Source organism: Struthio camelus, chromosome 3, assembly GCF_040807025.1.
Source record: "Struthio camelus isolate bStrCam1 chromosome 3, bStrCam1.hap1, whole genome shotgun sequence".
NCBI lineage: Eukaryota > Metazoa > Chordata > Aves > Struthioniformes > Struthionidae > Struthio > Struthio camelus.
Window position 1 is genome coordinate 34,643,233 of NC_090944.1, and position 25,185 is coordinate 34,668,417.

General features: G+C 44.5%; 1 protein-coding gene and 1 long non-coding RNA gene across 11 annotated transcripts in view; one reads left to right on the top strand and one right to left on the bottom strand.

The window, feature by feature from the left end:
* Nucleotides 1–964: 964 nt before the first annotated feature.
* LOC138066702 (uncharacterized) lies at nucleotides 965–9,165 on the bottom strand. Its single transcript, XR_011140098.1, has 5 exons — nucleotides 8,832–9,165; nucleotides 7,944–8,120; nucleotides 5,751–5,834; nucleotides 3,653–3,741; nucleotides 965–2,709 (listed from the first exon to the last, which is right to left on the bottom strand). It is a non-coding gene; the product is annotated as an uncharacterized lncRNA (long non-coding RNA).
* Nucleotides 9,166–13,969: 4,804 nt separating this feature from the next.
* The window catches only part of LRRC1 (leucine rich repeat containing 1), a 102,980-nt gene continuing 91,764 nt past the window's right edge, over nucleotides 13,970–25,185 (top strand). For 9 of the 10 annotated variants that reach the window (XM_068937390.1, XM_068937380.1, XM_068937384.1 and 6 more), the window contains exon 1: nucleotides 13,970–14,198. In XM_068937390.1, coding sequence (XP_068793491.1) covers nucleotides 14,040–14,198 — 159 coding nt within the window. In that variant the 5' untranslated portion in view covers nucleotides 13,970–14,039. Of the gene's footprint in view, nucleotides 14,199–14,640; nucleotides 14,846–25,185 lie in introns of those variants that run through there. The other variant, XM_068937381.1, reaches the window with a different exon arrangement.

The window sequence follows — 25,185 nt, forward strand, 5'->3', positions numbered from 1 at the left end:
ACCTGGAGTGCTGTGTCCGGTTCCGGGCTCCCCAGTACAAGAGAGACATGGAGCTCCTGGAGAGAGCCCAGCGGAGGGCTACGAAGATGATGAGGGGCCTGGAGCATCTCTCCTACGAAGAAAGGCTGAGGCTATTCAGCCTGGAAAAGAGAAGGCTCAGGGGGGATCTGATCAATGCATACAAGTATCTGAAGGGAGGGTGTCAAGAGGATGGGGCCAGACTCTCCTCAGCGGCAGGACAAGAGGCAACGGGCACAAACTGAACCGCAGGCAGTTCCATCTGAACGTGAGGAAAAACTTCTTGGCTGTGAGCGTGACAGAGGCCTGGCAGAGGTTGTCCAGAGAGGTAGTGGAGTCTCCTTCCCTGGAGATATTCAAAAGCCCTCTGGACACAATCCTGGGCAACGTGCTGTAGGTGATCCTGCTTGTGCAGGGAGGTTGGACTAGATGGTCTCCAGAGGTCCCTTCCAACCTCAACCATTCTTTGATTCTGTGATTAATTGCTACAATTGGGCTTTAAATATTTTTAAATATTATAATTTAAAATATTATAAACAGCAATAGGAATTAGGTGTAAATATTCAAAGCTTTGCATCTAAAGCTAAGATGCTAAACCTGTTCTGAGATGTGTGGAACATATGCTGCACTGATCGGTTCCAGTGGGATTAGTTAGGTACTAGGGGCTGCTTAGGTACTAAGGATTGCTAAAACTCACATTCGTGTTTACTATCTGTAACTGAATAAGAGTATTAGAGGACAAACAGGAAATATAATGAGAAATCTTTTTTTTTTTTTAAATATAAACAAGAGCATGAGAGGAGAGTAAGATCATGGGGAAGCAGAGAAGGAAAGGTGAAGTAATATGCTTGACAAGGTACAAGGTAATACTTCGTAAGACTGCCTCAGGCCAGTGCCAACTGTGAGCCCTCTATCAGGTGGAATTTACCCTAGAGCAAAGGGCTATGTAAAAGCTTTTATTCCACACGCATCCTACTTTAGATCTCTGTGAAGTACAGAAGTTTAGCATAAATGGTGAAGTTCTGCTTCTGCCACAAATGTCAATCCTTTAGGAAAATCACTGTTATAACATTCAGCCACTGGATGTCCTCATTTTCAAAGGTCTACAGAGGCTGGTCATCGGGAAACACAGACTCCTTTGCCAGTTTGCAGAGCATTACATAAAAATATTACGCGTATTACATATTGCCATACTCCAAGCTTACCACACATAAAGCAATAGAATCAGCTCCGCTTCTCAAGGTTATTAAACTCCCACTGTATGCAGAACATATATTTAATCTGCTCCTTTCTCCCTCTTTCTGCTCTTCTGATGACTGAACTGCTCTTTATGTTCCAGCTTGCTCCTCAGGAATCTGGCATTCCCAAATACACAGAAGCTCCTTCCATTTCTTTCTTCCCACAGTGATACATTTACTAGAGCTTATTATAGTTTTTACCATGGATTCTGACTGCAGCTTGATTTTCCAAGTTATTATCCTGTTAATTGCCAAGGGTACATCCCTCTGCTTGCAGGAGTTACCGCTGCTGACAACAGGCGTCAGCCACAGGCCCATCAGCAGGCTTTGGCAACAGCTGCAGACAGCCTTGGTCTCATCCCGCAACGGCGTCTGTCGGCGACGGATAATCGCATCGGGCTCCTCTTGGGGACCACTCCTCCTACACTTGCCTGGAGAGCTGGGCCTCTCTTGTTCTCAGAAGAAAGCCTAGCTTATCCTGCAGTTTATGAGACATTATCGCCCACCTTTTCTTTGCTGCAGGCTCCCATGTCTACAACATCGCAGAGGGTGTTTCTCAGCTTGAGCTTCCCCTGCAGCTAAAGCACTCATCCAAACTCCTGTTTCTCTTTCTTACCTAATGCTTTTACAGCTCTAACAGAGCCATCCTCTTTGCCAAACATTCCTCTCTTCTGATTATTGAGACATCACTTGTCAGACGCTCCAATAATGTTCCAACCTGGGAGAAAAATTGGCAAAGGGATCTCAGTAGCTACAGCTCGGTTTCCTGTTTTTTCATGAAACATGAAAAACATGTTCATGAGAAACAACATTTGTTGGTTAAGTCTTAAGTCTGAAGGGAAAAAAAACTGCACTCTTAGTTTTCTGCCTTTTAATTTCTCTAATTTAAGCCACTGTTAAACCAGTTGTCTTTCCAACAATGGGGAAGCTTGTGCTATGTAAACACTGAAGATACTTGTTTGAAATAGGTGAAAGTAAGTTTTGCCAGAGGACAAACTGAGCAGAAAATTAAGACTAGATTTTTCTCCTTATAAAGGAAACTCTCCTCCTAGTATAAATAAACATAGCTTCACTAGAGGTGTATGCTTCATGTACCAGCATGGTAACAATGAAAGTGAAAAATCTCAGGTAATCTGCAGTAAGAATCAGCCTCTGTAACTGCTGAAGTTTCCTAATGTGACCGGAGCCAAGTGCCCATTTATTTTTCTACTTGTTGATGTCTCTTTTTAATGGTTTGATGAGTGCTTCAGAAAAAGAGATATAAAATAAAAGCATGTTGTCTTTCCATAGGCAGCTCTGCAGGACTGGTAGACCCTCACGGAAACTCATGCACCCCTTACACAAGCTGCATGCTGTGAGAGCATCCCACATAGGCAGAAATGCAGGTACACTTTACAGGACTCCAAATCCTAGGATTTGTTCCCAGGTCAATAACTGTGCCGGTTTCCAGACTCTAAAACAAATTTAACATTCAGTAAATGCGAAATATCACTTGGAGAGTGATTTCAAACAAAAATTACCTAAATGCTCTGGGATTCAGACAATAAATAGAAGTCATGCAAGTTACTGTTTTCTCCCTCTACATGTTTTTTACTATGTGCCAAACCTTGCTCACAGATCTGCAAAGTGGCTTCTCATGACTGTAGCCCGGGGCTTGTGATGAAGGGCATGTAACCAGGGAGAAAGGTTTGCAAGACTAGAAATTACGGAGGACAAAGAGAATACAGGCACGGCAGATCTGGGCGACGTGAGGCTTGTCATATTTGCTGCCTTAACCTCAAGGACACATTGATGTTTCCATTACAGGGAAACTAGCTGAGTGGTAGAAGCATACTGTTTTGCAGACACAGACTAACTAACTGCAACTCCAGAAGAACCTCACGAGGAATGAGGCCTCCATGGAACTTGCTGGTCGCTGAGGACCCACTGCAGAATCTGAGTCTTGTCATTAGCTGGAAACGAGCTATCTCGCCACCTCCAGCCTGCTTCTCGTGTGTACCTAAGCAGCCTGGGGTTAGCAAATTAAATATCATGTCCCTGGCCTAGAAACTGGGCAACGCGCTTCCCTTAAACTAACAGCACTGAAGGTTTGTCTAAAGTACTGGTACTGGCTTTCAGAAACTTTTGTTTCTAAATTGTGTCAAACTTGATGACAGCATTCAATATGCTCATACTTTGCCCTCTTGAAGGAGCAATTGTATGGATCCTTTTCTGTAGTTCTGAAGGGCATTTTGGGCCATGTTGACAGTGGTGATGAATACCAGAGAAGAAGAAAACGGGCAGGAGCCTAACACCTATGATCTGAGATCAAACGCTGGACAAACTGGCTGACTCTCAAAGTCATGGTCATCCTTAGAGAATTAAAGCCGATTGTGATTTTTAGGGAATTTACTTACTGTTTCTTCCTGTGGCTTTTGGAGATTTCTCTGGAAAATGTGGGACACTGCTTTCAGCAGTTGCCAAATTGGAGATTTGATCTGGCATGCTGAAAAGAGATTAGAGGTTTTACAAGCAGCTAACCCTAGATTTACAGTGAACACAGCGCGCTTTTTTCTCAGTACAAGAACTCAGATGCAGCTCCAAAGAAAATCAATAATTGATCTACATCCATTTACAGATACATTTACATTTACGTAGGCTGGGAAACTGTATCTCCATGTGCACATTTTCCTTTCAAGCAGCTTGCTCTCCGGCTGCCTACAAATATCTCTGCTCATGAAATAGGCAATGTTAGGTCCCTTCTAGGAATGAGCCAGGGTGAATTTTTCTGCTGGATACCAGTAAGATAGACAAGATGTGAAAAGACAGATGGAAGCTGCTAAACTGCCGCACAGCTCATTAGGTAAGTGCATAGCCCTTTAAAGCTCACGGAGTAACCAGAATTTTCCTCTTGAGAAACAGCAGCAGTTCCCAAATTAAGTACATGCATGGGCAACAAATCTGCCTCAAAACATGCAGCCTGTCTGGCTCCTATCAAAATAAACCTTTTTTTTTCTTTTTTGGCTAAGATCCTACAATATGTAATGAGGCTGAGTGAGCATTTTGTGATTCTCCCCTGTTCTGCGCTCTGTGTCGCAGATCACTGACTGTGCAGCCATACCAGGCTACAGGTCACATGCCTTTATTCCCCGTACAGATAAAAAATCCTGCTGTGCTAAAACAGATTTGGGAGAAATTTCATTCTGCTGCAGCTGACTAATGAAAAAGTATCTTCCTTTAATCGGAGTCCTTGCACAGAGCACATCCCAAGGTCACATTTACTCTGAGCACTGTGCTGGTGAAAAAATGCAATGTCTTAGCAGTAAGAAGCATTTAGTGAGCTGGGACAAGTCGCAGCCATACAAACGGGCTGCAAACTCCTGCTTTGCAGAGCGCACGGCTCTGCTAAGGCTGCGCCTGGTGCTTAGACCCCGGCTCTGAGGGGTGGCAGCTCCGCGTTGGTGCCAAGCGATTCGAGCTGTCCCCTTGCCAGGAAGGGAGAGCTGGTGTCCGCCTTGGGATTCAGCCCCGGAGAGCCCCTTTGCGGGTCTGGGTCTCCCGGGACCACCAGCCCCTGTTGCCCTGCCACCCTCCCTTTCACTCCTCTCCTGCTCGCTCCCCCTCTGCTCCAGCCCTTGTTGTGCCCGTTTCTCACCCTGTTTTCGGCGGAGCCAGCCGCCGTCCTCTGCCTGGCCAGCCCAGAGGGGCCGACCCAGCAGTAGCACTCAGCATCCCTGGTGGTCTTTGGGGGCATGCAGGCAGCCTGAGCAGCACGGAGGAGAGGTGTCTGAGTTCATGGGAGGTTTTTAGCAGCTGAATATTTGTTTTCTTAGGTGCACGTGCTACTGAACATATGCAAAGTGATTTTTTCTTTTTTTTTCCAGAGAAACCTTAGACAAATTTCATCACCGCAGCAGCAAAAGACACATGTGTTACAGGAGGCTGATCTTCCTGCTAAGTGACCCATTCTCCTGAAAAGACTCTTTTTTCCAAAGGAATAGCTCATGACAGCAAAATTACTATGCACCTATTTAATGTGTAGCACAATGTATTTTCCTATAAACTTGTTCTCAGAAACAGCCGAAACTGAAATTTTAGCTGAAACTTTCTTAAAAATAACTGCATCTGAGTCAGATGCATAAGGTAAAAAAAAAAACAGTATCCCAACAGTTAAGAGTCTGGCAAAGCTGTAAGCAAGCAGAAACTAAATCTTACAAAAGGAAGTACTGGGTAAGCTACCTATAGTGATTATCAGCTCTTCCCATCACTTGTGATGATAGAAGGAAAAAAGGTACCCTTCCGCTTCCCAGAGAAGTTTCGAAATGTGAAGGGGTTTTGTTTTCAGTCTACGGGAATTTCAGTGGTGGCAGATTAGAAGGGAAGCATGCAAAGAAAGAAACCTACAGCTTTTGAAGTGTCTCATTGTCTGTGTTTCTCCAGAAACTAGAAAGTGCAAAATACTTTTATTTCCTGCTTGATTTATAGCTGTTGAGTCCTCTCCCTTTTCCCTCTTACCTGCTTTCAGCCTGAGATTAATTCAGACTATAGTGTAGAGCTTGCCATCTCCCAGAAAATAAATGTTTTTATCTCACAAGGGTCCTGTAGGAGAAGAACATGGCAAGACATAGATAAAAGAATGAAGCAAAATTACCTTATCAGCCAAAATCTGTGTCAGACCCAACACCCATATCCTGGAATCGGATTTCACCTCAGAATTCGCTTAAGGATAGCTTGTACTTCCTGCCGGGACCATTTGGCCCCAGGATGAGCGTGGTTGATTTGGAAAAGGTGAGGGAAAGCACTACATAGGGAAGCAGTGGCAGGGCAAGCTCAGTATCTGTTAGAGGGGCCACCTCCCAGCCACATCCCACAGCATTCCTGCCCAGGGAGAGCACAAAACTGAGCCCCACATTTGTAAGTCTCCATACCTAACCTTTAACATTTACTTATGTGAAAGCCTAAAACAGGGAAGGCCACTAAAATTGGCATGATTTTAAGCTGAAGAGAATTCAGATCTGTTCGTTCAAAGGTACCAGCAATTCTTAACTTGCTGGAATTGCTGGTGCATTTGAACAAATGGATTTTAATTTTCTTCTTCCCTAGGGAACAGATCTGCTGTATAACCTCTCGTGCTGTTAGTGTCTCTCATTTCCCTTTGTGCAGTTTGCCCGTTTGATTTACTTAGCTCTGGAGATCTTTAGGGCAAGAACTCCTGCACTCCTCATCCGGGCGGAGCCTTTAAGTGGAGAAGCCCTCCTATGGAGAGGAGAGGGCTGTATTTTGAGCGCACTCTCCTGTCCTGCCTCGTGCCCACACTATTGGGATGTCATCCAGCCACCAGCCTGAGGTGGCTCCGGCAGCTCGCTGAAGGACAACGGGACTCCAGCATGCACCTGCCTCTGGGGGCAGCCTGGGACACCCATGTCTGCAGCTGGGCCAAGCAGCGGTTTCCTCCATCCCACGGCCCTGCTTATCTTGGAGTGACACAAACGGCCAATGCTGGGCAAAGAAGCCGGCGGAGCTCCTTCAGAGAGAGCCCGCTAGTATGTGTGGCAAGGCAGTAGGGTTGTGTAGGCAGCAAAATTACAAGCTTGTTCTTGCCAGCTGCGTGGACGTAAGGAGCCCACGCCAGGAAGTCGGCTGAGTTTCACTTTCGCCCTAGTCTGGCCTCTTACTAGCCTACGTGTCTGTGGACTGTCTGGATGAAATACTATGAATTGAAAATATAAATAAACAACAAAAACCTTGAATAAAGTTTGCAGGCTCAAGATCTGTGTCTGCACACTGGGTGAGTAAATAGAGTATTTCATAATGAAAACAGAGCTATAGCCACGATAGTTAGCCGTCTGTCCACATGAAGAGCAAGGGGCAAGACTCTAGATGTCTATCGCACTCCTGATACCATCTGAAAGAAGTGTGTTTTTCAGGTTTGTGTGCAGCAGAATCTTGAGATGCTTTTCCAAAATAGGCATTTTCAAACGTTTACAAATCATTGCAGATTTGTAGATAATCAAATTAATTTCAATACTTTTGTCAAACAGAAAACAGTCTTAACTGAGCACATTGGTACCTGGAGAAACTTTTCTCTCATAAACAGGCTGAAGACTGAGGAATTTTTTACCAGCTGCTTTTTGGAAGGCTTTAGAGGCATACCAGGGTCACGCTTCAGCCCACCTGCCAATTTTGCTTTTCATTTACTCTTTCTGTTGCCCCAGAGAACTTCCTAGGTGCCTACCCAAACTCCCCAACCTCCCACAGTGACTCTGTTTGCCAACTATTTACTTGACCTAAATTCCTTTGAAAATGATCATTTGTGACAATCGTGGCACAGGTTTTACAGAATCGGACAGCTGGTTAATAGATGCTGTGACCTGGACATACAAGCGCTGCCATTTTATTGTCAACACTACAGTCAGTTATTTTTCTATTTTATTTTGTAGTTCAAAGTTAGCTGCCTTTTCTCACTACGTATTTTCTAACAACTAGAAGATTGAACTGTTTTTTATGTCTATATCTATCTCCTTTCATTTTTTATTTCCCTTTTAGCATTCAGCCTCATTTCTCCTCAGAAAAGTATTTAATTCTAAAGACAATTCTGCTCCTCTGACTGTGGTGTAATACCTAGTAACTCAGCAAATTCAGACTTCTGCTTTCAACTCCAATTGTCACAGTGACCAAAGTAATTTAAAGGCGGAAAAAATATTTTACCTACTGCAGCTGCTTATGTCAAGTTTTCCATTAGGTGTTCCAAACAAATTCCAGTTAAAACTCCTTTATGCTGGATCCGATTTATTAAATCAGCAAATCTCATAACTTATCTGTTTCTTCTTTCTCTAAACTTCAGGAATTTCTTCACTCGCTTTACAGAAGACCGATGACACTTTTCTAAAAAGATACATTGTTATTCAGAAAACATAACATTATTTTCCTCTGTGATAAAAGCCATTTAAATACAGCATTTGAATTAACATGCACTATATGAGCTAAATACTATTACAGGAAATTAGTGAAGAGCAGAATCAACATTAAAACTTGCCTTTATGAATGCAAAGTGCAGCGTTGTACGTGTGTGTAATTGTAGGCAAGACCCCATTTGATTACTCTAAAGGCATTACAATTCCTTTCCAGCTATGATGAGAGGAAGAAGGAAATTAGGAACCACACATAAAAAAATCAAAGAGTTTGAAAGAATTATGAGCCAGTTAAAATATTTTTCATTGTTGTCCAATTTGCCTTAGCCCCAGCACTAGCTGCTTTCACTTCCCAACACTCAGGAAAACATTCCCCCAGAGCCATCAATCAGTACCCGAAATCCTGGGTCGTAAGGATGCTCCTGGTGCGAGTCAGGGGTGCTCAGCACAGCTGTCACTGCGCCGAAACATCCCAGCCACGGCCCGGCTGCCCCAGAGGGCTGCCACCGCCGTCAGAGGGAGACAAGTCTCCTCCGGCCCCGCCACACTGACCGCAGCTGGGCTCTGATCCTGCCGCCACCTGCCACGTCTGCCTCCTCCAGGGGACAAGGACGGGGAGTAATGAAATGAAGGTGCGACTTAACCCCCTTCTTCTCCGGCAGGTCTGACTGGCAGCGTGACTTACCTCCTTCCGGTATCTGCTTCGTCATGTAACACCGAATTCAGCAGCTTCGTTGTCTCTGCGGGGCACGGGAAATAGAGAACCCAGCTGCACACAGTGAAGTGACATAGAGCTGGTTTATGACATTGTTTAAAAAATGTAACAAAAACAACAACAAAAAAACCCTCAGACCTGAGTTCATGTCTCTACTTGTTCTCTTCGCAGTGGCTGGAGAAGCAAAGTTTGCTGCGAGAGGTCGTGCTTCTTATTGGACCAGCTAAAAACAGTAGGAAAAACCGAAAAAGTGTTTAGGGCTCAGAATCTATCCATCAAGTGTGATGGCCAGCCCAGCAACTGTGAAGAGAAAAAAAAAAGGGGGGGGGGGAAAAGCCCATCCAAGCCACCGGAAGCATCTCCTCTCCTTACCTGCCAGAACCTATTGCCTTTTCTTCTGGCCACATGATGGGTGTCAATCCTTGAAAGCTGATGGGAAATAAGAAGCCATAGGCTACAATGCAACCGCATATTTCCAGCCACTCCTTAAAAAACAAACTGAAGCAAATAGGATTAAACCTCATGTGACTACAGCTCATTGTGTTCAAATAAAAGCTGACGTTATTGTGAGCAATTTGTTTGGGGTTGGGGGGGGTGGAGAGGAGAAGAGATGCTACACATCTTGCTCAAAGTGATTACTGTTTCTAGTGCTGTAAAACACACTGAATGCATTAACTGCACTGTTACTAGCACGTGCCACTTAAGCTTTGTATGATGGGTATAAGAATTCATTGCAGTTCTCTATGTATTTTTATACTACTAATACGTGAATATTATTCCATATCAATTATTTCATACATAGATACAAAAACTCGGTAGATGTGACACCAGGAACTGTCTAAGCACAATTTGTAACTATGTTTGTATGGGAATGCTTTATACTCGTACCTACCTGCTGCTTTTATAACCCCCTTCTAAACCATGTCAATAAAAACTGAATAGTAAATGTGGTTGGAGTCCTCAGCCAGCAAAATTGAGAAATGAGAAGCATGGCAATGCTAATTAACTCCAGCACACTGCCAAACTTGACTTTCGGCAACCCTGAAGGCTTTCTGTTTAATGTTCGTTCAGTAATATTCTTGTTTAACTTCTTTGGATGGGGTGGGTAACTCGTCTTCCAGTGACAATCAAAACTTTCATACGGATCATGTTAGATTATTATCAAAAAACCTACCCCATTGCCCTTAGTACTTGAGTTGTTGCTTCTTTTTTCTTCCTACACTTCCTGTTTGGCCCCAGCCTCTCTGTGCTCTTTAATTGCATCTCTTTCTCTAATGACACTGGGGAAATCTGACTGGGGGAGGGAAGAAGTCACTAACGCAGAAAAGGCTGAAGGAACCTGGCCTGTCTTTTTTTTTTCCTTGTGCTAATTTAAGATGCTTTTGAACTATAAACTTTATGAACGAGTTAAACCATGGTAATGCTAAAACAGTTTCCTTCCACTGTTTTTTCTCTCTACCCCAAAATGTACTTTACTACTAAGTTCTGATCCTGAATACCAGTGCTTTTGCTGTAATGTCACTAACCTCCTCCCCACCCACCCAATACCATGCTTATCCTTGCTTTATGGTTTTTCATAACATTTTCAACTTCAAATTTGAAGGGCACGAGGCAGTGTTGCTGCTGTGCTATGTATGTGCTGGGAATAGCAGGGGGTGTTGTCAGCCTGGCTCTCAATACTAAATAAGTCTGACCGCTTCCACCTGAGGCTGAAGAAAGCTGCATTGATGCTCATTCTTTCCTCTCTCAAAAGATGTAGTGGCATTGCCATCTCTGGCCTCTTACAGGTTTCATATAGCTCAGAGGCTCCTGGCATTGCTGGGAGAGCCTTAAGATGAAATTAAGCTGCTGTGACAAAAATTAAGCCAACAGCACTAAAAAGACAAACAAAGTACTAAAGTACTTCTAAAAGTACTGAAAAGAAAAAAAAGTAGAAATAGAAATATTTAAACAGCCAAATTAAAAAAAAAAAGAAAAATTAGCAAATGGTGATTTGGAGCCAGGTAATCCCCTGCAGAACTGGGAGAGCCATGGACCTTATTGCCTTCTGCTCATGAGCCCCACCTTCACTTACCAGGAAAATGTGTAAACCAATAGTAATGCTGTTATCACAGAGGGCAATGCTTCTCTTATCGCTGGAGGACACAATTGCCCCAAGTAGAAGTTTGTCGGGTACGTGTTAGTACTGGGATAGCAAATCCTGGCAATTTGCTATCCTCATGTGCTCGCTCGCTGAGGCACATAACTTCTCCTGAGCGCCTGGTTATAGCTTCTAATTACTCTTTTCATTATATCCCCATCCACGTTTCCCATCTCTTTTCAAAGACCTCTCCCGCAAAAACTTGTCTCAGCATGAAGTTGCTTCTCTTCTGGCCACGCAGGATACAGAACTGGGCTGTTCTGATTTTGAAGAAAGGTTTTTTTCATTGCTGCTATTTCTTAGTGCCAAAGAACGATGGAGGATAGTAACTCTTTACGCTTACCAAAGCTGAGCAGGTTTATTTGCAAGCTGAAGTTCAGGATGATGCTTTTTGCTGCTGTTTCCTCCGCAAAGACACTGGTTTGCCTCTTGACCTCCCTGATACTTATTTCTGTATCATGTTTTAGCCACAGGATATATCTTCAGGTTTGCAGTGGACCAGGGCCACTAGCAATAATCTGATGCATTAGGTTCTCAAGGATTTTATCAAAGACCTTATGACAGTAGCTGTCTGTCTTGGAGAAGGGGAGGTGGTTCTTTACCCCTACCTTGAAGGCCCAGTGGTGAAGGCAGATCTTTTATAAATGTTATCTTAAGCTATCTTCCAGTTACTCTTTTCCTAGACTGTCGGAGACTCATGAGAAACTCGCGAACGTTCTGCCTAATCTTTCTTTAAAGAACACAGGTTCATCCTACTGTCACTGTCATCCTCCTGCTGCTGTCTAGATCTGGTCACTGTGGGACCTAGTCATGACACACGACAGCCTCTACACAGGTGACACCTTCTGCAAAGCAGTGTGCATGTCATGCATCCCTGCTTTTGCCAAGCTCTGTGCCAGGACACCACACATTTGGGTTTCTCCTGTCTGCAGAGCCCTGTAATTATCTAATTTTGTGGCTGGGGATGGGAAGGCCTGAGAGCATCAGCATGTGCTTTCCCCATTTGTGAGCGCATAGGAACACATTTCTGAACACCCCCTCGGTGGGCACCACAGGAGCTGAGAAAGTCTTTTGCTCAAAATGTGGTATGTAGGCTTGCCCACAGTATGGAGGTATATATCCAGAAAGTTAATCTCAAAGGCCTGCTCAGAATACCATTAGGTAATAAGCCCCTTCCACATGCAAGATGAAGAGGATCAGTCACAGCTTTCTTTTTCTTGTTTGTGCTATAAATGCTTAGTACACTTGTGTACTTGTTATGTTGTTGTTAAAGCTATGCTGGAATCTCAGTGACAGACTTCTAAGGTGAAATGCTGACCCTTTTTCCTCCGACACCCATTTTTTAAATCCTGGCACGGTCAGAAGTCAGTATAGCTGATCATTTTTTGTGGTTTTCTAAAAAACACTTAAGTTTAGTTGTTACCAGATCAGCAACATTTACTTTGTTCCACACAGGCTAGCAGATTTCTCTACATGCTTTATTTAGATGCACTGAGAGTTTCCACACATTTGTTTAATTACTGGATGAATTGATTGAACAAAGAAATTATTGATTCCAACAGATTTTTCCAGGTGTTTATGAGAAGTTGGTAACATTTTCTGCGTTTCTGATTTCGCAGGCCAGCAAACAGTAACAGTACCCCAAGCTCTAAAATGTCCTTTATTAACTAAAAATAGGCAGGTCACTGTAATTTCTGCAGAAATTAAGCAAAGGTAGTTTGCAAGATTTATCAGCTGATTTAAGGTGGAAAACAGTACATACATGACAATTTCATAAGACTTCAAGTATTCTCAGTACTGATCAGGAGTTACGCAGGGGTCCTGACTACAGGAGTCAACTTCCCCCTGTCCTTTATTCCGGTATTTGCACACAGTTATAATTATGCAAGAAAATGACAATATTTCGAGAGCAGTTCTGCCATTTAGTGACTCTCTTCAAAAGCATTTTATGTCACTGTGCAGATTACAAAATTGGTATTATGCAACCTAACAGACGAGATCTTCAGACGCTGTTTTGTCATTGAAGCTTGGTGCATCATCCCACTCACCAAGCCTGGACTTTGCAGAAGCAGACAGAGAGCTGCTGGTATATTTACCTTTACTAACCTTTCTGACCTTAGAATTGGTTCTTTTTTGGGGGGGGAGGGGGGATTTAAAAACCTTATTTGGGAAAGCCTTGAGGACAGTGTATTGATTTTTTTATGCCACAATAATTTCGTCTGTGTGAGCAGCAGCAGCAGCAGCAGCAGCAGCAGCAGCGGGCAGGGTAGCCGAGCAGCATTCCACACGTTTTATTCCATTACTTTCCAGACAATGCTGCGTTCAAACAATCAAAAAGAAAATACGAGCGTAATCTGCCCGTGCTCTTGGCTGATGAAGTTTGCGAGCATCCCAGGGGAGGGAACTTGGACCTTATCGGCCAACATACGGCAAAAACGAGGGAAAACGAGCAGAGCAAAACGTTTTCGGGCACTCCCAGTTGTTTCGAAGCGTACAGACAGCATTCCACTTTCTGGTGCTCCTGCACCGCTTCCTGCAGCTGGCCAAGTCCTCCCGGAGTTTTCACAGGACTAAGCGAGGGGTGCGGGCTGGCGGCCGCGTCCCGCTGCAGCCCGGGCCGGGGCGGGAGGCGGGCGGCGCCGTGGCCGGGCCGGGCCGGGAGGCGGGAGGCGGGAGGCAGGGCCGGGCCGGGCGCTGCTGATGTCAGCGGGACGGGGGAGGGAGCCCGTGTTCCGGGTCAGGCGCGGGAATGCGCGGCGGCCGCGAGCAGCCCAGCGCCGGGCGCCCCGCGCTGCCCCGGGGGGGAGCGCAGCGGTCCGCCGAGGAACAATAGCGGGGAGGAACTCCCGCCCCGCCCGCGCCCATTGTTCCGCTCGGGCCGGCGCGGGGGCGCGCGCGCGCGCGCCGGGCCGCTTCCCCCTGGCCCGCGGCGCGCTGGATGCGGGCTGCCGCCGCCGGCACCCGCGCTGCGAGGCGGAGCGGCGGCGGCGCTGAGCGGCGGCCGCCCCGCGGCCCCCGGAGCCCGCGGCGGCGCGGCGATGTTTCACTGCATCCCCCTGTGGCGGTGCAACCGTCATGTGGAGGCCATCGACAAGCGGCACTGCTCGCTGGCCGCCGTGCCCGAGGAGATCTACCGCTACAGCCGCAGCCTGGAGGAGCTGCTGCTGGACGCCAACCAGCTCCGAGAGCTGCCCAAGGTGAGCGCGGCCGGCGGCGGCGGCGCGCCGGGACCCCCGGTCCAGCCCGGCCCGGCCGCTCGCTGCTTGGCCGGGGCTGCGCCGCCCGCCCCCGGCGTGGGGCGGGGAGGGGGGGGGGAGAACTGGTTCCAGATCTGCTGCGTCGCCGAAACCCCGCCTGCCGCCGGGGCAGGGCGGGGAGCCGCCGCGGCAGGTGTCCCGCTCCCGCCGCGGCGCCGCCGGGCCGTGAGGCGGGCGGGGCGGGGCGGCGGCCTGAGGCGCGAGGCGCCGCTGCCGCCAGCGGGTCCCGCCCGGCCAGGCCGCGAGGGCGGCGCGGCCGTTAGCCCGCGGCCAGCCCGCGGGCGCCGAGCCGAGGCGCTGCCGGGCGGCTGGGCCGTGGCAAAGCGGGCCGGGCCGGGCCGGCCGTGAAGCCGTGTCGGAGCGAGGCGGCCGGGGGGGGGAAACGGCCACCGGCCCCGCGGCTGAGGGCGCCCCAGGGCAGCCCGCGCGGTCCCGCTCACCTTCACATGCGTATTTGTTTATTTTCCAGGCGAGGGGGCAGCTGTGAAGCGCTTGCGTCGCGCGGGGCGGAGAGGAGCTGCGGTGCCCGGGGGCGGCGGCGTGCGCGGCCCGGCCCGGCGCCCCGCGGCGGGGAGGGAAGCGCGGAGGTGCGGACCTGCGGCGGCCGGTTGGCGCGGCAGGTGGGCGGGTTTGTTTGATCTGCGTGATGATCGCGTGGGTTTGTGTTTCCGTCGTGTCTGAAGAGCTTTCCAGCGATGTGTTTCCTTTGGTGTGACCAGGGAGGCCGTGCCTTAACGTGAAGTGCCACACGAAGCCCTCTTCGGAGAGGTTTTTTTCTTATTACCGCTGTGATACTGCCGGTGGTGTTGGACCTGGGGTTTTGCAGGCGGTCTGGCAGCCTTCGCTGGAGGTTTCTAGACAAACGGGAGTACTTCAGTTGATCTTGGCTCTCGATTCTGAATGTACATTCAGCGTTACAGTCTGCTCACATACTGTAGCGCAGGTGGAGCTCTCAAGCAAGTTTAATAAACTCGGCAGTTAAGGGAAAAGTCATAGTCTTGGATTAGTGCTTGGTATTTTATCATCGTTTAAATTTGGCGTAAATGATCTTTCAGAAGGAAAATTTCAAAATCCTAGTGTTGCGGGAGTAAAACTACCCTTTTGAGGGCGTAAGAGCTAGGCCGGAATTCGCAGGATGTGAATATATGTTGTGACTAACATTCAGGTCTTTGGAATTGCAAGACCTTGAAGAGTATTAAACACGCCCCCTTTTTCCTCTTTTAATAGATATTGTCTGCTCTGTACAGGGAAAAAAATCTCTCTTATAGATAACCATATTCACATTCCTGTATTCTACTTCTGGAAACTTTGTTATGCAAACAAAGGGGCAAATAAGCTTTTTATTTGTATCGGTGTAAATCCTGCAAAGTTGTTGGTGTTTTGCTTCTTTTGTGTAACGCTCTACCAGATTTTTGTGTATGCTTTTGTGTATTTTTTTTGGTAGTGTTGTCAAAGGTAGCTTTGCTTTCAGTCCAACTTCCTAGCATTAGTCAGTTTTGAAATGCGTAGGTCTTAACGACCAGTGTGACTTGCCCTGGGTGATTTGCAAAAACTAGAGAAACTCTTAGTACAGACTAATTCTGATGAAGTACTGTCCAGCTGCACAAGCATTTGCAGCATGAGTAGGAGGCATGATTGGCTTTTGACTTGAGAAACCAAAGGCATTTTTCAGTGGTTCCCCTTTAGGTTTGGACAGCTCAGGAGCCTTTGTGAGTTGCAGTCAGTGGGATTTAACACTAAAGGGGAAGTTATATTTTTAAGGTACAGCTTCTAGATGTGTGAACTTTAAGGAACTTGGAATCTGAGCAGTTGTACTTGCTACCTAGAAAAAATTTCAAAAGCATCTTTGTTTCTTCCTGAATCAAAGTTAGTCTGTTCATACTAAAAGTTAAATAGTGTTATTCCCCCCCCTCCCGACACCCCCACTCAGTTCTCTTACATAAACTCTTTTTCACTCTAGGTAATACGAGTAATCGTGATGGAAAAGTAGAGACTAGTAAAGATGTTTAATTGAAATGACTTACTAAATTTGGCTTTTTCTTTTGAAAAAACTAGAAACAGGTCTATATCTTGTTGTGAGTGAGCTCTGTATCCTTCTGAAGTAGAGAAAAATAGTTTACATAGCCTCAGTGTGGGTGCTGTTTTTACTTCCAGCAGTTTCTGCTGGCTTTGTGTAAAGACCAAATGCTTGAGTCTTTTTTTGTACAGCACTTCTTTCTTGCTGTTGGCTTTCAGACTTGCATGCTTTTTATTTCGGGATGTTGAATGAGCTTTTGACCTAAGTCTCATTGAGACTTATGGCTCCCTGTTTCATTCCTCTCTCCCAGTTGTTGCTTTGTAAAAGTGTAGATGATGAATGCAGGTGTCTATTATTCATAATATTATTAGTTATTTATTCTGTAAATAGGGTACACTTACACTTATTCACTGTTTCTCTTCTTTCTTGAATTGCAATTTATGGAATAGGCTATTTCATCTGTCAAGTGATGACTAAGAAGTTTATCTCGTACTTATATATGAATATATATAAAGTCCCACACACGTAGAAAATAGCTAAGGAAAAAAAAAAGGTCTCCTTGGCATTAGAGTAGAAACAAGCAAAAGTTGAAGCAAAAAAGAAGAGTTTTCCTATGGATGGATCATGTGGATGGATCAGATTACAGGAATGCCTAAATATACTGTAGGAATATATTTGTGGATTTTTAGCTGGACTAGGAGGACTCCAATGAAATACAGCTGCAGAAACTTACTTGTACATTATGCGTTGTCAGCAACACAGCAAGGCATTTTTATTAGGGCTTCATGCACTGACCTATGAACTTTCCTTGTCAGTTCCTTATTAATGATTTCTGATGAATGGAATATGGTGTCTTCATCTCAGATAAGTTTTGAATCTGTAGATATTTCTGTTATAAAAAAACCCAGATGCAATCCTGCATGTGATAACACCACTTCTCTCCTCTTTTTTTGAAGCTGGAGACAGACATTACAATTTCATCAAAAAAGATCTCATTTAAAATTTCTACTAGCTTTTTTTAAATCTTTTACTGTAGGAATCTCGCTCAGGGGAATAATGGAAGGTCTCTGTTTTTAAGTTTTCTACAGAACAGAGTGTTTGTTCTCCTTAATATTAAAAGGACAGTGTGATGCAAAGTACAGACACACAATTGGAAATAAGTACCACAAGCAGGGATACATGGTACCTCTTCAACAGAAAACACTAAGGAGATCATGAAGGAGTCTGATTAACAAGCTCTTAGGGTAGCATAGCTCTAAACCATCATTAGGCCCTTGATCTAGTGCTGTGCATTATATTAATCTTACTATACCTCTATTTAAAGTTTCTTCTCTATGTGCATAAAGGCAGTAGCACGAAATCAAACCACTGCTAGGCTGAGTTCCGGCATTTAGGGGACATGTGTAATGCCAACGACACGAGTTAGAAGTGTTTCCGTACTTGGTGAATTCCTAAAGTTCACTATAATCTGTGCTGATGGCTGGTGAATAATCCATAGACTGTGCTGATGCTAAAACATATTCCATAATGCTAACAAAGAGCTCCTGTCACTGAGAAGTTTGTGATCCTCTTTAAGAAATTTGTACTGTAAAGGCTCCCTGTGAAATAGGGAAGAAGAATCCCTCTGCAGTCTGTCACTTCGAGTAAAAGCCACAGTAGCTGTAGGATGAACAGAATTAAAACTCTCTTGCCATGCTCTTCATTTTTCATTGGTACTTCAGACCTCATCATCCTCACTTAGGGAGGTCCAGTCTGGAACGGCTGTTACAACAGACAGGAGACATCTGAATGTTTCTCTGAAATCAAGTAGATCTCGGCAAATTCCGTTTTCAGCTTTGCCGCGCAGCACGTCTGGGGCACTGATGATGGCTTTTCCTCCAGACACATCTGCTCTCCATCCAGTCATTGAATTTTTTCATCCTTTAAATTTTTCTGAGGCAGATAAACATTAGTAAGTGGTTCATGGAGTATCTTGGAACGCTTGGGCTTGCCATACTTGGTTTCCTCCTAGTGGTGTGTACTAACAAGATCTGGAGGCTATAATAATTGCAGAAAGGTTCAGCTGTTTTCCCTCAGGTCAGTGAGGCAAATTCTGTTGGATACGTGCATTTCTCCCCTTCTCACCTGCTTCTCCCTGCCTCCATTTCTATTAAATAGCAATGAAAATGAGTTCTCTGATTAGTTTGTTCCAGTATACCAGTAAAAAAAACAACCTAATTACTTAGGAGCAGGAATTCTTTAAAATTTGGGAATGGCTGTGTAGGCTTGCAGTGAAATAAAAGCAGATATAAATTAAAACAGACCTATAGATACTTTAATTGGTTGCAGAGAGCTCCCAGTCTGCTTCTGGAACTCTTAAGATAAAACGTTGTGTTCACTTGAAAGCTCACTGTATAGTCTGGGACAGTCCTTCTGCCCAGAAATGCTCATGCCATTCTTAAGAATTGTTGTTAGTCAACGCAAGTAATGCAATTAAACTGTCTTCTGCTAATTCAACTGCTAGCTATTAATATTATTTGAATTGTTTTAAGGTACAGAAGTAGTCTTAGACTTGGTTTAATCTGCAGTCATTGCTAATGTACTTAAAATCTTTGCTATTCTGGTGTGACAGTAGACCACAGAATATGCGTTTTCAAAAAAAAAAAAACCCAACAACTTAATACATTGCTGTGTGGATTGGAAAGGATTAGTAGAAAGACCTAGCTGAGCAATATTGTTGCATTGTACATTATCAGAGGCGTCTGAACTATCCCTAGGAGAGCACAAACAAATAATGGTCTTGAATTATTTTGAAAGAGTAGCTTGTTGTTGTTGTTGCGGTTGTGTTGGGTGACCAAAATGTACGGCGTAATTCTCCATCTCTTTCTAAGGGGTAGAGGGGTAAAGAAGGGAAAAGATTTGAAAAGAAATGGCCATGAAGCAGAGAAGGAGATGTCTTTTGCCAGCTGTTGGATGTGAAATAGCCTGATTGCTTTCCATTGACTACTTGGTGTATATGATTTGATTGGGAAAAACACAGTACATGTTCACAGCAGTGTGCACAGAGACTGACTTAAAAATATAGTTTGTGCTTTTTCTAAACCTGGATCTTTTTTTATTTCCCTGATAGGAATGAGTGAGGACTTGAAAGCTTTTTCAGCTCAAGCTCTAGTGTGTAGTATATAATTTGTTACAGGTCAAAAACTATACCTCACTGAAGAGTAGGCTTTCTGGAAAATTGCTTTGACAGAAGAAAATAACACATTCTGCATGATGTATTTCAATAGCTTCTCTAGTGAGAAGTGTCAGATTAAGAAAAAAAAAAAGTGAGATGCTTTCAAATCTATAGATCAGTCTCGAGTTGATTAACTGTAGTCTCCTACTCCTGTACATTATAATTTAAGGGCCAGTACATCCTGTCAGCTTAATTGCGCTCTGCATGGATTCGCAGTAGAAAACTGGATCTCTGCATTGACTTTTTGGGGTAGAAAATTGAAATTTCTTATCAACCTTTGTATGTAGAATTATATTTCAGCTTTTATATTGAATAATTAGCATTCTCTGCATTGGTGAGGAGTGGAAATAGCTTGTAACTCTTGCCTTGCTGCTGTTTTGTCTTGCTGTTATTCATTTGTTTTGCTCAAGGGATGAAGGCCACTTTCCTGTGGGAGATTTGGAACAGGCTTTGCTTATGTAGAAACTTCAAATGGCAAAAAAACCCACAAAATTTTGTTTATGCACTTAGTTTGGCTTACGAGTTTGCTGAGCTTCTTTCAGCCATTATTTTCACGCAGCACTTGTACGCTTAATCTGATGTAACTTTGAATCATTTCACTTGTCTGTTTGAGCTTACCTATAATCATATCTGTCATTTGTACTTTTCCTTCTTGGTGTTATATGCTAGTACTTCTCTGTAGAGTTCCTTGGTGGATGTGAGACCACTTCCCCTAGAGAGCTAGTTAAGCGCTGGCCACCTCTTGTGTCCTGGTTTCTGCTGAAGAGGCCAATGGTATGCTGCTGCATACTGTTCCACTTAGGCAGAATCTGTATCTCTTTATTACGCGTGGTGTTGAGATCAAAGGTGCTGTTATCAGGACTGAAAACTTTTGAAAGCTCCTTAAGAAAAGGTCTCTCTGTTCCTCCTATACCATACCTCTTTTCTTAGAAATTTAGACAAAACTTTCTGCTTTAGTTCCTGTCACGATGGAGATACTCACCAGCAATCTCTTGTGGAAAGAAATTATATAAGAAATGGATAAATGGAAGATATCTCAGCTTAGCAGGTCTTGGACCTCGCGGAGAACTTCAACCACCCTGGTATTTGCTGGATGGATAACACAGCAGGGACTAAGCAAACAGGAGGTTTCTGGAGTGTTGATGACAACTTCCTGATGCAGGTGACTGAGGAGCAGACAAGGAGAGGAACGTTTAAACAAACTGGACATACAGAGGTTCATGGGACCTGATGGGAGGCACCTGTGAATACTAAGGGAGCTGGCTGATATCATTTTGAGGCCACTCTCGATAATCTTCATAAGATCATGGTGATTGGGAGAGGCTCCTGAGGACTGGAAGAAAGCAAATGTCATTCCAGTCTTCAAAAAGGGCAAGGAGGAGGATCCAGGGAACTACAGGCCAGTCGGCTTCACGTTGTTCTCTGGGAAGGTGACTGAACAAATAATCCTGTCTACCGTTTCCAAACGTATGAGGACAAGAAGGTGACTGGAGGTAGTAAGCATGGATTTACAAAGCAGAAATAGTGCTTAAGCAGCCCGCCTTCTATGATAAGATCACTGGCTTGGTGGATGAGGGGAGAACCGTGGATATTGTTTATCTCAACTTTAGTAATGCTTTTCACGCTGTCTCCCATCTCATCCTTGTGGGCAGACTGCTGAAGTGTGAGCTAGATAAGTAGACGGTGAGGTGGACTGAAAACTGACTGAACTGCTGGGCCCAGAAGGTTGTGATCAGTGGCATGAAGTCCAGCGGTAGGCCAGTTACTAGTGGAGCACCCCAGGGGCCGGTATTGGCTCCAGGTCTGTTTAACATCTTCGTTAATGACCTGGGCGATGGGACCAAATGCACCTTCGGCAAGTTTGCAGATGATACAAAACTGGGAGGAGTGTCTGGTACACTAGATGGTTGTCATTCAGAGGGACCTAGGCATGCTGGAGAAAAGGGCAGAGAGGAAGTTCATGAAGTTAACAAAGGGAAATGCCAAGTCCTCCACCTGGGGAGGAATAAGCCCCCTGCACGAGGACGGGCTGGGGGCCAACCAGCAGCCTTTGGAAAGCAGCTTTGCAGAGAAAGACCTGGGATTTCTGGTGGACAAAAAGTTGACCATAAGGCAGCAGTGTGCTTTTGTGGCAAAGAATGCCAATAGCATCGTGGGCTGCATTAGAAGCATTGCCAGCAGGTCGAGGGAGGTGATTCTTCTGGCCTACTCAGCCCTGATGAGGCCACACCTGGAGTGCTGTGTCCAGTTCTGGGCTCCTCAGTACGGGAGAGACATGGAACTACTTGAGCGAGTCCAGTGAAGGGCTGTGAAAATGATTGAAGGACTGGAGCATCAGTCCTCTGAGGAGAGGCTGGGAGAGCTAGGACTGTCCAGCCTGGAGAAGAGAAGACTGAGGGGAGACTCTTAGCAATGTTCATAAATAGCTAATGAGAAGACAGAGCCAGACTCTTCTCAGTGGTGCCCAGTGACAGGATGAGAAGCAACAGGTACAAACTGAAACAGGCAGTTCTGTCTGAATGTAGGGAAAGACTTTTTTACTGTGAGGGTGACTGAGCACTGGACCAGGTTGCCCAGAGAGGTTGTGGAGTCTCCATCCTTGGAGATATTCAAAAGCCATCTGGATAGGGTCCTGGGCAACATGCTCTAGCTGACCCTGCTTGAACAGGGAGGTTGGACCAGATGATCTCCAGGGGTCTCCTCCAGCCCCAACTACTCCATGCTTCTATGGAGAGCGTTTCAAGGATTTCACATGTCTTCAGCTTTTGAAGTCTTTAATGGTACAAATAGAACTAAGTCATGATTTTTCACCTTTCATGCACCTACAGAAGTTTAATTTTTACTTTCAACACTGATACTGTCATGGTGTTTTTGCATGTCTTGTAAATGCTTGAAGATGAAATGCACTGTAGCAGTTGAACAAGCTTGTATTTCCAGTTAATTTCATGAAGTTAGTTATGCAACTATGAAACTGAAGTACGTGTAGACAGTATGGTATGTACTAAGACTATGTAGACAGAAGGTAATTTTAGTAAAAGTTTGATTGAGTAATGCTTTCAGTATGACAAATATTATATAAAACACTTTTAAAAAAAATCTGCAACTTTTCATTTCAGTGTCTTGAGAATACTTCTCTCGTAAAAAAACCATTTGTGAATACAGGCAATTATTACAAATCTGTAACATATGCTTGATTTGAAAATTATTGAAATAAATGAGGTTTTGTTGAGAAGTAGCATTGGATCATTGTATTAACCTCCTTCTAAATATAGAACACTGTGCTGACGGCTCCAGAGAAGACAGGCTCTTCATTAGATAAATAGGTCTTAGTTTATCTGCTAGCTTCCAGATTTTTCTGTTATACTGCTTAAGACTTGAGGAAAATACTGTGCCTTTTTGGTGTCAGATATGGAAGATCACAAACTGGCTGGGGCAGGGGAAGAACTTACTCCGTTGTCCTCTACAGAATCTAACTTCCCTGTCAATGGCCATGAGACTGTTCAGAAGATTTTCGCACATATTTTTGAAGCCTGCTTGATCCAATATATTTTTTAACACTAATTTTTGTAGTCCCATCATCTTGCTTAGTAACAGCTGAGATCTCCTGATTTAAGAAGAAGGTAATAGGGTGCTTATGTCTCAACAGTCTTTCACTTTTTTTCTGTGAAGGGTGTATTGTTCCAGTAGAATGATAGCATCCCCTCCTCTGCATGATGTGCAGACACGGATAAGACAAGCCTCATGGACAGAGATCACACATCCATTGCTCTAAAATAAATTGTAATGGTATACATGGGGTTATTTTTTCCAGTTACGTCAGTTGGTTTAAAAAAAAAAAAAGTTACCTTTTGCCAACAACCTTGTCTTTTGTACTGGAAAAATGGTGCTGTGCACTTATTAGTGAGAAAATTTCTTTCTCCAAGCAGCAAATACGTTTAACAGCAGTGAACCTGCACGTGGTTTCTAGTCTCTCTAAAAGGTAGAGTTGTTCCCTCCCTCTGCTGTGCTCTGATGACTATGGCATCAGATGCTCTTTTAACCTTTATTGCCTTTGATTAATTGACATCAAAGTAAATCCTTCCCTACCAGAAAACAGCATGAGGCAACCTGTTCAGTGCATTGCTTGGCAGAGCAGCATTGTGATTCAGTGCTGCGGTATGTTATTTTTTTAAGTGTGGATAGTCCCTTGTTTATTTTTTAAAAAGGAATGGTAAAACAACCTGGAGCTGGACCTGGAATTGACCCATCATTGAATGTAGTTCAGTAAATGGTAGGTGCTTTGAAAATAGGGGCAAGAAACAAAGCAGGTGGATGTTGGATGCCAGCTTCTAAGAAGCGTCAGTTATAATCTTTGCTGTCTCATGTAGACCCTTTTCCACCTGTTCCCTTCTTCCTATCTGATCCTTTGCGTCAAGCTTAAAGTATCCACTCGAGGGAGAGAGAGCAGGTGCAATGTCTGGTTCCCTTTCTTTGTCAGATGCATCATTTAGGTTACATGCCCAAAGGATTTGCATCATGAACTGTGTGATCTTTCATTAATCCTTTTTGTTGTCATGACATTTAGTCATTTCATTAATGTTTCATACAGAATTGTGCCTCAGTGTCCTCTGTTGAATGTCTGCCCTGATGCTGTCTTTCGTTGCTATTCGTGATGTCAAACTTGATGACAGGATGCTGCAAGATCCAAGTACAGTTTCAGCCTATTCTACACATGTGATTTGGGCATGTGAAGTTATCTTTCACCATGCTAAAAATCTATAACAAGTTTTCTTTTTGCCATGAAACACTTGAATACAGAAATTGCGGAACTGGTGTGTGGAGCAATTGTATGTTTCCTGGCTTGCCTTTTGAAAAGTGAGCAGACTTCTGTGTACCACAGTATGGTACCTGCTGCTGAAGTGAGCCTCACTGCTTGAGAGGAAAGCCAGGAAGTGCTTCTAGTAAATCTAGAGTCTAGAGGCATCAGTTACATTATGACCCTGCTGTACTGCACTGTTAAAAAGTCCCTACCCTCAGAAATCTTTTAGGTATCTTGCTTAGCGGTTCATATTTGAAAATTAAAAAATGATTGTCCTGAAGGAACACAAGGAATCAGTGTTTGTGAAACCCCGTTCTTCTCATGCCTGCTCACGGTTGAAAGCAGGTGGAATGACTTTGGGGATCCCGATGTTGATAGGAGGCTTTCCTTTTGATGCCAAGCTCTTAGACCCCATACTGGACTTCTCTGGCGTCTGCCTGAAGCTCATTTCACACTTCATAAATCCACGATAAGATCTAGCTTCATAAGTATTTCATTAAATAGTTAGGAAATGCTTCAAGAGGAGGGAGTCTGCTCTCTATATTCTTGGTGTCCACTTTCCCCAGTGCTTCTGCTCATGTTACTGACCAGAAGCACTGAGATGGATTCTGAGACAGCCACATACAGCATTACATCCCAGACAGGAATTTTTGCTTAAAAATTATTTGCAACTCTTGTCTCTTAGTGCCTTACTGCCCGAGTGAAAAGGAAACTCTGTTATAACTTGCCCTGAGTGTAAAAATGGCCTTGGTTCTGGTAGGCTGCTGTTGGATAACTCCAGGCTGTTAAGTTTCGTGGCTGACTTAGAGAGTAGGAGAAATGTCTGAAATCCCACCAGAATCAGTGGCAGATATGGCATTTACAGGTCTCTCCTCTTGGAATCCCTAGCGTTCATTCT